The 12,877-nt window shown below is 43.8% G+C and overlaps 1 protein-coding gene across 1 annotated transcript in view; it reads left to right on the top strand.

The window, feature by feature from the left end:
- LOC131406078 (aromatase) overlaps positions 1-12,877 on the top strand; it is a 110,956-nt gene that overhangs the window by 83,444 nt on the left and 14,635 nt on the right. The window contains exons 3-4 of the mRNA XM_058541572.1: positions 592-742; positions 11,674-11,828. Coding sequence (XP_058397555.1) covers positions 592-742; positions 11,674-11,828 — 306 coding nt within the window. The remainder of the gene's footprint in view (positions 1-591; positions 743-11,673; positions 11,829-12,877) is intronic.

Raw genomic sequence — 12,877 nt, 5'->3', positions numbered from 1 at the left:
CTCATTGCCTAATTCCTCAATTCTTTGCTTTATTTTTGTCTAATGAGCTTTAGCTTAAGTTTCTTTTTATAAACTGAGTCCTCTTTGAGGGAAAAAAAGAAATGGATGCTCTCTGTCTGGACATTATCTTTGCAGACCACGTTTCTTTCAGTTAAAAAGCCTACACCAAAACCACAACCTAATTCTAACCCACCCATTTTGTCAACTGGCGCATTCAAACCAAAAGTTTTCAGACAGAACTAGGCAGCCAGAGAACTCTGTCAGCTTGTCACTTGTCCTGGTTTCCAGGCTTGTAAGTAGACGAACTGATTGACTTGTGTTTGAAACTCATTGACTCTGCTTAAGATGGGAAGAAAGTAGCAGACACAGACCTTGGTTTGTTCACACTGAGAGGATTGAGGCCAAATAGAGCTAATGTGGTGGGGACTCTGAACTGCTTTCTACTCATGGAGGGGTGAAAAACCTCATATTTAGTGGGTTTTGTTGGTTTTTTTAAAATAATTTTTAGATACAAAAGAACAAGAACTGTAGTAACCTAAAGCAGTTGCTCGTTTGGCATTGCTAAAAGGCCGTTGTGTAATGACTTTCCAGGTCCTGGCTACTGTATGGGGATTGGGCCCCTCATCTCCCACTTCAGGTTCCTGTGGATGGGGATTGGCAGCGCCTGCAATTACTACAACAAGATGTATGGAGAATTCATGAGAGTCTGGATAAGTGGAGAGGAAACACTCATTATTAGCAAGTGAGTCTGTTAATAATTGGAGACCTATTTTTAAAATTGAGGCTGGGTTTTTTCCTACTAAAAACAAACATATTTTGATATCTTGACATCTTTGTGTCTAAGGCTATGTTTTTACTGCTTAAATGAAGATAAGCGATTCCCAGGTAAAAATCTAACGCTGTAGGCAAATGGAATAATTGGGCTTTGCTTGAAGCCAGAGGCACATAGGTAGAGAACTCTGGAAAAGTTGGGAATTTATTCAAAATCTCTCTGAGTAGTGAATGTGGAAATAGAATCCAGATGATCTGGTTTTGACAAAAGGTACTTTGAGGAGAGGTATTATCTTTTCTGCTTTCCTAAGATTTTGGTCTTATCTCTACAAGTAAGCACATAAAAAAACTGCCGAGGACAAAGAAATCTGACTTTACCAATTTGCTAATATGTTTCTAATGTCAGTCTAATGAGCACTTCTAGAAGGGTAGACAGTAGAAGAAGAATTCATTCATATGTAGCTGTCCTATTTATGACCGTGTGCCGGGGTCCTAGCTGAGTGCTCACAAGTAAACCAGGAACAATACGGCCTATTAAAAGAAATGATGTTGCCCCCACTCCCCCTGCATTGTTATATTTTCCAGATGACTTGAGCAGATTGAATTCACTCCAGGGTTAACCAAGTTTGCAGCAACCGCGAAGAACTGGCTTTGTGGAATACGAGTTTTCTTATTTATTGATCACAGAAAATGGAGAATTTCAAAGACAGCCTGTTTCACTAGACTTTCAGCTATCTTTACTAGACTTTTAGTGAGGCTCTCTGCCAACGCTGTCTCATTAATGAGTTTTTACATTAATAATCTCTGATAGGGCTTTACCCACAAATTAAGACTGACCACAGGGTGTTTTACTGATTTATTAGAATTATTTGTTCAGATACATAGACCATCACCCAGAAATAAGTGAAGCATTTCTGGAAACTACACTGATTTTTTTCAGGCCAAGATTACAGACATCATTTCATAAAATTGTGTGGTAAACTCAAAGCCCAATTCTTTGAATCAAGTACCTGAAAGAAGGGAGTAGGGGAGAAAAATGTATTATTCTTCCAAATATTTCTAACATTCCCCTTATGTTATTTTGGACCAATCTAATACTTCAGTTTTTTCCTGGGTTTTTTCCTCTTTCGTGTAGTTTGGTGTTTTAAGAGTAGCTCGGGCAGATCATGTTTATACAACTAAGCATAAATAGCTTCAGGTGGAAGTGTCGTTTCATTAGGTTCATGTGAAACACGCTAATGCAGCGGTTCTCCAAGTGTGGTCTCTCGACCCGCAGCATCAACATAACCTGGGAACTTGTTAGAAACGCACCTCCTTGGTCCCACCCTAACCCAATAAATCAGAAACACTGGGAGTGGACCCAGCGATCTGTTTTCACAAGCCCTCCAGGTGATTCTGAGACACACAAGTTTGAGAACCACGCTCTAATGGCTAGACTGAAATTACTCTTGAAGTTTGCTTCTCTTGGTCTAGTGAGCTCTGGACAGCCACATTTAAGTGAATTTGACATGTTCTCATTTTAAAAATCAATATTTGGGGGCTGGCCCGGTGGCGTAGTGGTTAAGTTTGCCTGCTGCGTTTCAGCAGCCTGGGTTCAAGAGTTTGGATCCTGGGCACGGACATACACACTGCTCGTCAGGCCATGCTGTGGTGCCGTCCCATATACAAAATAGAGGAAGATTGGCACAGATATTATCTCAGGGACAATCTTCCTCACTAAAAAAAAAATCAATACTTTATTCACTTTTGCAACTGACTACAATCTCAGAAATGTCCTGAGACTGATGACTTGTGGGCTTGGGGGCTTGGACATTCACTCCTGCTCAGCCACCAGCACCGCAAGTGGCCTTCTAGCCCTCCTCAGGTCAGTGTCTGCCTTCCCTGACACCCATTTCCCTCAGCAGACAGGCGAAGTGACCGCAGGATGTTTATCCAAAAGGACATCCGCCTACAGCTCAGGATCTAGAATAGTGGTTCTCACCCTGGCTACACATTAAAATCACTCAGGGGGCTTTTAAAAACCCCAATGCCCAGGCCACATCCCAGCTTTTAGAATCTCTGGGGGTAGGACCCAGGCATCGGTAGTGTTTAGAGCGCCCCAGGTAATTCCAGTGTGCTGCAGAGCTTGAGAACCTCTGATCCAGAGAGAGAAGAGAAGGGAAGAAGCTTCTAGGGCAGGGGGGCGTTTCCCTGAGGTTAGGGGAGAGAGCTAAGCAGGGTTGGAGTCGTTTTGTCTTATTGCCTTACCCTTACGTCTAGCTCTGGTGGTGGTGGTGTAAGACTAGACCTGGAGTGAAGAAAGATGCCTGTGAGAGAGGACCAGAGGACCACAACAGAAATCACCCTTAGATAGTAGATACTTAGACCACCAGATAAATGCCCTGGAAGCCCAAAGCCGGTTCTGAAGTAGGATCCTCCTCCCAGTGCGGGGTGGCATCTGACCACTCTACTGTCATAATTAGGAAAGTGACCCCAGCAACCCTGACCAAGTCAGGTGCTGATTCATGCTGGAGACGAGGACACAACCCACCCCGCCCTTCCCCAGCTCTCCCAGTCCTTTCCTCGTCCTGTCCCCGCAGGCTTTTCACTGGTTGGAGTCTCCGTGTTCTCCTTAATTGCCTCTGAGCGGCTCAATTTTGTTATTAAGGGCTGAGCTCCCTGCGGGAATAGGACATGTTTGTCCCCATCTCCTTTCCTTGCTTGCTCTTCAGGTCCCTTCCAGAACTACCCGTACCTCTTAAAAAGAGCCCATTGGAGCTCAGAAAGCTTTTTATTTGTATTTGAATAGTTTGCCAGATTTTTTTTCTTTTGAAAAGTTTGAGATCTGTAGTCATTACAACTGTATAGAGATGATGGCCTAACTTTTCCAACCAGCTTAGTCCCGAAGTGGTGAGGGCTGCAGAACTTCAGGGGGAGAAGTCAGGCGTGAGTGCTGCTGGGATGTGGCCTGAACAACTTGGGGCTCTGGGGGAAGGTCCGTCTGATTATCTGCAGATAAAGTATGCACGATGCCCCAGGCAAGTATGCTTTAAATTAACAAGCATCTACAGAAGATGTGCATGAGACCATATGTTTTGGGTGTATATTAGCTTTTGTCATGAATGCAAAAAAAAAGAATGTAGATAGCATCCATGTACATTGAATTAACATGCTAATTAGGGTCATATTTGCATATCTGTTAGCAATTAACATACTAATTAGGTTATAGTTGTACATCTGTTTTAATCATGTATAAATTTATAGAGAATTCATTCACTTATTCTTTCAACATACATTTATTGAGAATTTACTATATACTAAGCACTGGGTGATCCTAACTTATGACAGTCATTATTGGTTCTCCATTTATTCACTAAATATTTATTGAGAATTTACTATGTACACTGAGTATCATGAACAAATCAACCAAAAATTCCTACTGTCGTAGAGAAATATATGGCTATATTTTTAATATGCCATCAATAAACAAGTAAAATGTATAATCTATCAGCAGGGTGACCAACCATCTCAGTTTGCCTGGGACTATGGGATTTCCCAGGATGTGGGACTCTCAGTGCTAAAACTGGGACAGTCCTGGGCAAACCAGTATGGCCGCTCACACTGTTATCAGGTAGATATGTGCTATATAGAAAACTAAGGTAGGGAAGGAGGATGGAGAGGGCCAGTTGCAGGGATGGGAGTGCGATTGTAAATAGGTGGTTGAGGTGGGCCTCATTAAGAAGATAGCATTTGAAGAAAGACCTAAAGGAAGTGAGGGAGTAAGCCATGAAGAAATCTAGAGGAAAAGCCTTCCAGACAGAAAGAACAGCAAGTGCAAAGGCACTGAGGTGGAAGCCTGTCTGAAATGTTCAAGAACAACAAGGATATCAGTGTGGCTAGTGGAAGAATAGTGGAGATGAGATCAGAGAGGTAACAGGATAGCCAATCATGTTGGACATTGCTGGCCATTGTAACAACTCTGGCTTTTACCCTGCATGAGATGAGAAGCCATTGAAGAGTAAGCAGAACATTGACATATCTGATTTATTCATGTTTCAGCAGAATCCTTCTGGCTTCTCTGTTGAGAATAGGTGGTAAGGAGACAAGGGATGGCGTTGGCCTGGAATAGGGACATAGAAGTTCATCCACAGTAACAGGAGGGGAGATTGAATATATGGGCACAGATCTTCGTGGTTAGAGCTTGCAGAGATTCTAGTTGCTTCTGTTTTCTCACTAAAATAGGAAATAAAGTCTTTAGTTGAAACTGAGTGGGAAGGAAGTGGAGCATTTGAGGGGACAGGATGCGGGAGACAGAAGAGTGAGAGAGTGAATGGGCTAGGGAAGTGTAGTAGAATTGCCAGCTGCGCTAAGGGCCCACTTGAATTTAACTGAGACCTGTCAGCGCGCGCGCGCACACACACACACACACACTTGTACACACACGTGTGCACGTGCATGGGTGGATTTTTTTCCCCAGCCCCATTCAGCTGCCAGATGCAAGCAGAGAGTAAGCTAAGAGTTGAATTTAGCCAGGGTTGAGGTTTTACCAGGCAATTCTGACAAAGTAAAGAGACAGCTAAGGGAGTTAAGGATGCATAGAAGGGAGAGATTTTAATGATTGATGATAAAATATTTTTCCAACTTTCTATTAAGAATATGTTCAAATGAACAGGAAAGTTAAAAGAGCAGTCCTCCCACTTTTTCCCTCCATAACATTGACCTTTTTTTAACAGATTGCAAAATTTATGTTTATTTGTGCAAATATTTATTTATTGTAAATATTATGTTTCCTTCCCCCCTCAAAAAAAACAGGGTAATATTGTCAACCAAAATCTCAATACTTGGTGATGAGTAAGTGGTGGTTGAATAATAGGGTAAATTCTAAAATAATTCTCTGGGTACAAGGTAGAACAGGTTTTGAAATTACTTCAGTGGGTTGGGGAGAGGGGAAAGACGACTTAACAAGATAGTCAATTAGTTTTGCGGTGGAGGGATGAACAGTCAGATTCAAGAGGTTATGTTTCTTTTGGATTTGCGCCCATATTTTTCCACATCTTTTGACACTCATAAATGCTGTTAAGACTGAAGGTTTGTGTCCCCTCGAAATTCATTTGTTGAGGACCTAACCCCTGATGTGATGATATTTGGATCATCACATGATGATGGGGCCTTTGGGAGGAAATCAGGTTTAGATGAGGTCAATAACATTGACTTTTTGAAGATCCCACGTCAATTGTCTTATAGGATGTCCCACAATCCAAATTTTTCTCATCGTTTCATTACAGTGTCATTTAACATATTCCTCTATTCCCTGTATTTCTTACGAACTGAAAATTGGGTCTAAAGGCTCAGTTAGACTCAGGTTAAACATTTTTGTAATAATACCTCCTTGGTAGTACTAGGCACTTCACATTGCATCACATCAGGAGACGAGGAAATGTTGTCCCACTATTAGTGACACTAAATTTAATCACTTGGTTGGGGTGGTTACACTCAGATGTCTGTGTTATAAGGATTGTTTCCCTCTTGCAGTGACTCCAGTATTTAAGCTGGGTAAGGGAGGATATTAGAGAGGCAAAGGACCCTGAACGGGTGATGGGATTGATGGAACATAAGTCTCAGGCACAGAACAGGTCTACACAAGGCAGGTGTTTTCAAATGTTTGCTACCGGTGATCCATTAATTGTGTCCTCCATATTTCTAGTACTCGTCACTCTTGAACCCAAACTCCGATGTGTGAGTCCTTTAAACTCAGAACAGGAGGGTGGCTTCCTCCTTACCATCCAAGAACTTACTTCCTGGCTACTTTTCATTTTGAATAGACAGTAGGTTTGCCATCTTCGGAGATGGCTTTTGACTTCAGTCACGTTTAAAGAAGAATAATGACCCCAGGGACCAGACAACTTACACCGCCCACTGTCCCTTCTGAGCTTGAGGACTCACTTGGTCTCTCCTCCGTGGTGAGAAATCCTCACTCTCCCAAAGAGTCACTATAACGTCTCCCTCAACTAATGTTACAGGCTGGCCCACACTGGCAGAGCGAGGTCTCTCCTGTGCTCCTGAGCGCCAGGAGAGCTCTGGGCTGGGATCCCTAGCTCTTCACCAACCTTCTCATCTTCACTTTCCCGATTTACTCTGGTTAGATAAAGCCAGCCTAGTTTTGATAAATGACCTTTTTGTAAATTGCTCATCAGCGGACGGTCACACTCGGCTTGCTGTGTGTATCACTCCTGTCTTGCCAGCTTTGTCTCTTTCAGTCTGAGCCTCTGACTCAAAATAACTGAGATGTTGGTGCCCTCTAAAGGACACATTGATTGTAAAAGTTAGCTCTACTAACTAACATTTTGTTGGGTTTAAGTTTGGGGTTTCTTGTTCTCTTTTTTAGGTTGATTAGTAATTCCTCAAAAGAAATGGACAGGCCAAGGTGGTTAATGCAATATGCACAAGCTCTAGGGGTCAGAGCAGAAAAATAGTGTTCTGCTTGTCCTCTAAGCACTTAAAATTTGTAGATAAACGAGTTTATGAATAAAGAGTATACAAATTACTTACTTTCTGCTTTAATTATAGAATGAGGTAGAGGGAAGTAAGAAAAGCCAGTGTTCTGACAGCTATTTTTTTTTTTAATTTTTCATTTTATTTTATTTTTATTTTTCCCCCCAAAGCCCCAGTAGATAGTTGTATGTCATAGCTGCACATCTTTCTAGTTGCTGTATGTGGGACGCGGCCTCAGCATGGCCCGAGAAGCGGTGCGTCAGTGAGCGCCGGGGATCCGAACCCCGGGCCGCCATTAGCAGAGCGCACACACTTAACCGCTACGCCACGGGCCGGCCCCTGACAGCTATTAATTCATAAGAATTTCAGTCCTTTCTAGAGCATGATTTTTCTGTGCAGGACAAAATTTTAGCTGTTTGTCAATCTAATTCCCTACAACACAAATAGAAGCATCTGGATTTTTGTTTTTGTTTTCGTTGCTAGGAAGAGGAAAACTTGTCCAAAACTCAGGTTCATTTGATGAATATTATCTGGAATCAAATCAAGAGAATATTTGACTTAGTAGAGAGTGCTTTGATTTGAAAACAGGATTTCTTTTTCCTGAAATAGATATCAAGTAAATAATTTATTCACATAATATTTCTGTTCTCATTCCTTGACACTGACATTATTTCAGGGGCTTGCTTGTAAAGTTTAAAGAGGACTGTGGAATCCGTCACACATGGAGAGTCTGGCTCATACTTAACCCACAGCCTGGTCTACTCAGCCAGCGCAGAGCTCTTCCGGCCCCCGTCATCTATGGGAATGTGCATCAGCTGAACAACCTCATTTAGGCAAAGTCATCTTTTTAGGAGCTAAGCGTCAACTTTGAGAGAGAGGAGCAAGTGTTAATAGGGCCACTCTAGCCCAGTGTAAGAACTAGTTGCAGAAACTGCAGAAGCCACTCCTCATCTCTGAGGGTTCCATGTTCAGAAAACCCCCGTAGTAGGAGATTTTGCAGTTCCAAAGCAAAATTTCAGTGGAGAAGTAGAGAGGAAGAACCAAAGTTGCAGCGAACACGCGAAAACTTGCGTAAATATTAAGTTCACCAAAATAAAAAAATAACGTCTAAAATGAAGATAACACCAGTAATATTTTATGCATCTTGCACAATGGGGCACTGTGCAGATACTTTCCATCTTCTATGGGATACATGGGATAATTTCTTGGAGACATGGGATAATTTCTAATCCTCAGGTGGAACAAGCTCTGGGGGATCTATTTTAATCTACCTAGCAGACCTGAGCCATTTAGTTCTCAAGCCCCAAAGTCGAAGAGTTACGTGGCTTTAGCTCTGCCTATGGCAGATCCCCACCAGAGCACTCCCTGGTGGGCAGCTCCTGCCCTGTTAACACAGCTGAGATACAGACTGATGACAGCTTACCTTGCCTCGGCTGTCTTCACGTCTCCCACAGCTGCACTGCGGAAAACCTCTACTCCTTCTCTGCTAACCACTCTGACCCTCTTTTTAATTCCCAAACTCTGCTCCTGTTCCCTTTTTCTCATTATCTCCAAGAAAAATGACTATCAATTTGAATATACTCATGTGGAAATTGTTTGAAGTTGCAGAAAAATATACGGAGGGGGCCGGTCCCGTGGTTTAGCGGTTAAGTGCGTGCGCTCCGCTACTGGCGGATCCCGGGCGCGCACTGTCGCACCGCTTCTCCGGCCATGCTGAGGCCGCGTCGCACATACAGCAACTAGAAGGATGTGCAACTGTGACGTACAGCTATCTACTGGGGCTTTGGGGGAAAAAAAAACAAAGGAGGAGGATTGGCAATAGATGTTAGCTCAGAGCTGGTCTTCCTCAGCAAAAAGAGGAGGATTAGCATGGAAGTTAGCTCAGGGCTGATCTTCCTCACACACACAAAATATATATATATATGGAGAGAAGTCAATCTGCCTACACTCACGTTTTCCTAAGAGGAGTTTGCATTTGGCTGTGTTGTCCACATGTAAATACTGTGACGTAGGCCTTGAAATCCGAAGAGCCTGTTCTCATGCCCCTCAGAGGAGTCTGGGTAATGTACTTAGAAGAGGCTTTGTTAGCATAGGGAGGTAGAGGTGATAAATGAGACCTTGTTTGTGCCTGAGCATTAGCTCCGTGGGCCTCTCTGTACTCTGTGTTCCTATTGTCCGCTCAGCAGGACAAGGATGGTTGAGGGCCCCATGCTTCAGAGGTGCCATGCTCCAGCTTCATGTATAAAAGGCTGGGCCTTGAAGGGAGGTGACTAAGATGTGACTTTTCTTCCCTCGCTCACTCAGCTGTAACCATGCACCCCTGTGGGTGAGGATTTTGGGGTCTGGCTGCCTGCTCCTCCTTCTGCCCCATTCTGTCTGCTTTGTTTCCTCACTGCACTGACTTCCTTCCGTATCCCTTAGATAATCTCATTTGATTTCTCCAAGTGGTGTTCGTGTCACAATATTGGCATTTATGAAAACAATGGACATAAAAACACAACTCGTCCTGCTTATTATCCTCTCTGGCCTCTGATAAACCCCACCCATCTGTCTTCTCGCACCCTACCTCTTAATCGCTGTGTGAGAGTTAGCCCTATAGCTTATCAACTCAGGATACCTTTGACTTCCGGTTTCCTGACTCATGCTCTTCAAGGCCACAGCCATAACTTAGCTCTCATCCAGGTAGCCTGCTTACTAATCTATTTTCCAACCTCAGCCCCTTTCCACAGGAAATGCAGTCACCTGCAGCATTTCTTAATTTTTCTCTCGATAGATAAAAAAAGAACTTATTCCATCCACCCCACAATTCTCAACTTCATAAATTCCCAACAGGCTTCTTTTCTCCCAAAGCCCCTCTTTTGCTGAGCAATGAACCAGGAGTCCTCTCCTCCCCAGATGCTCACACACATAGCATTCATCCCAGCTCTCTCTCCTCCTCCCTCCTCTGTGCCGCTTGCACACCGTCCAACAAACCCACCCCACCATTTATTCTGAAGAGAATTATTATCCTTCTATTCTTTATCCTTTCAATTATTAAATTATTTAAATTGTCCATTTATTCTTCCAATGCCATAGGCTAACTTCTAAGCAGACTTAAGAGAACATATTCTCAGGGGCTGGCCTGGTGGCAGAGTGGTTAAGTTGCGCACTCCGCTTCGCGGGCCCGGGGTTCGCAGGCCCGGATCCTGGCCGCTTGTCCAGCCATGCTGCGGCAGTATCCCATATAAAGTAGAGGAAGATGGGCACGGATGTTAGCCCAGGGCCAGTCTTCCTCAGCAAAAAGAGGAGGACTGGCAACAGATGTTAGCTCAGGGCTAATCTTCCCCACAAAAAAAAAGAGATAGAGAGAACATCTTCTCAACAAAGTGAATCTCTCTCTACAGAAGAATTCTCTACCACTGTCCTAAGAAGGTAATATTCTCCTCACATGTGCAGGCCCTTATGACTTCTTCAGCTAGAATTTTATACCATTTCATAACTCTCAGAGCTTCATCATGCCCAAGTTAGATTGGGATGTGGGGACAAGAAGCAGCTCCTAAAGGAGGAAATGAGTAGGAAGGGAAGAGACAGAGGAGCTGCCTCCTTCCCAGTTCCTCTGAGAGCTCTCCTCAGGCATAGTGTGGGGGATGGAGGGCAGAACAGTGGAGGAGGAGCCAGGAAGTTCAAGGAAGGCTGGGTTATTGGCAAGGTCCCAGCGTTGCCACATCCAGGACTATCTAATGGCTCTATAACCTGGGAGAACTCTGTGACCCTGGAGACCTTGATCAGTCATGACAGAATGCAGAGCCTCAAGATAGCTGCTGGCCCCACCACAGAGAGCCTTCTAGACCCAGCCCAGCTAGCCAAGCCCAGGGCCAGAAGTGCCCAAAGATATCCTTCAAGCCCACAATGATACCCAGTGGAGGCGCCAGGCCTGATTAGAGATCTGGGGTAACGGGTGGTACCAGGCAGATCTGCTGCTTCCAAACTAAAGAAGTAAGACTTCAGCAATTCCAGCAACTTCCGACCCTGAGGCTCACTCCTGCAGGGGCAGCACTGTCTGGAGTGGGGCTGGGTGGTACCTGGGAGGCTGGAGGCTCTCAGGACTCCGCAACTGTGGAGGGTCCAGCTTCTTAACAGCCTTGCAGCTCTGACCCCAGTAGGGGGTAGTATTTTGGTGACTTGGAGTTAGAGAAGAAAGGGAAATGAGGAATGACTGTGTGTGTGTTTTCTATCTTTGATGGTGTTTACACAGGTACTCAGTAGGTAGAACTATTTCAACTAGAGAAGGATGTTCTTATAACAGAAGTGCTTCTTCAACCCGAATACTAGAAATCGTGCATTGCATTTAGATCAACATGCATTTGCTAAGAGAGCCCCTGTTAGTCAAAATCATCACCATGAGCCCTCCCAACCCTTAAAAATGGACTCTAAGGTTTCTTTTCTCTTCAGGTCATCAAGTACGTTCCACGTCATGAAACACGATCACTACGTTGCCCGATTCGGCAGCAAACTCGGGTTGCAGTGCGTGGGCATGCATGAGAATGGCATCATATTTAACAGTAACACAGCCCTCTGGAAAGCTGTTCGACCTTTCTTTTTAAAAGGTAATTATTCTGCTCTTTTGTCTACAAATGTGCCTTATTTTGCAATCATTTTCCAATTCTGCTGCTTTATGGTTTTGAAATAATAATAAGAGCTAACGTTTACTATATAGTAGGCACTGTTCTAAGCACTTGATCGTTTAATCCCGCAGCAACATTTTACAGATGGGAAAACTGAAGCACAAAGAGGTTAAGTAGCATGCCCAAGCTTCCAACATTAGCAAATGGTGGCCCAGGAGACCATGCGTGAGCCTACAATTTCAACCACCACAAATTCTGTTCTTCCCGTTGATACACAAAGCAATTTCATGGATGTGAAGCAGAGATGAAGCTCTCTGCTTAGGGTCACATCAATTAAGAATTTAGCGTGTCGGCCATTTGTTGGATTAAGCATAGGCAAACAATGTGTTTGCAGAATCATTGACGGACATCACAGACATTTTAACAGAAAGCAATTTGTGAATAAAATGAGAGAATTTTAGAACTGGGAAGGACTGTATATATCATCTTGTCCAGCCTCTGAGTTATGTAGTTGAGGAAGTACAGTCCTAGACAGGCTGTGAATTTTGCCCAGGCAACATAGCGAGTAATGGATGAGCAGAGACCCGATCCCAGGCCTCCTTGTCTAGTGATTTCTCCCTTTGCTGTATTATGCTGGAAATGAAGCTGTCAGGGAATATGCATTAACATCAAGGAAGATAATCATGCCCTGGAAACGTTGTCACTGAGGGAATCTGGGGCTAGATGGATTTTAGGTCCTACCACACACCATCAATATCCTTCCCTCCAGCCAGCCTCTGTGGTGAACCTAGATGCCTCCTGTGTGGCTGCTGAGACAGGGAAAAGCTATGCCTGTCCCAGCTGAGTGGTGATCCCCCTCCACAGAGTTACCATCACCAAAACTCAGCACAACTCCATTGTAGACTCCATCGTATTAGTTTCCTATTGCTGCTTAACAAATTGCCATGAACTTAGGGGCTTAAAACAAATACATTAATTATTTTACAGTTCTGTAGGTTAGAAGTCTGACATGGGTCTCAATGAGCTAAAAT

Source organism: Diceros bicornis, chromosome 5 (assembly GCF_020826845.1).
Source record: "Diceros bicornis minor isolate mBicDic1 chromosome 5, mDicBic1.mat.cur, whole genome shotgun sequence".
Lineage (NCBI taxonomy): Eukaryota > Metazoa > Chordata > Mammalia > Perissodactyla > Rhinocerotidae > Diceros > Diceros bicornis.
This window is presented reverse-complemented; position numbering and strand designations above follow the sequence as displayed.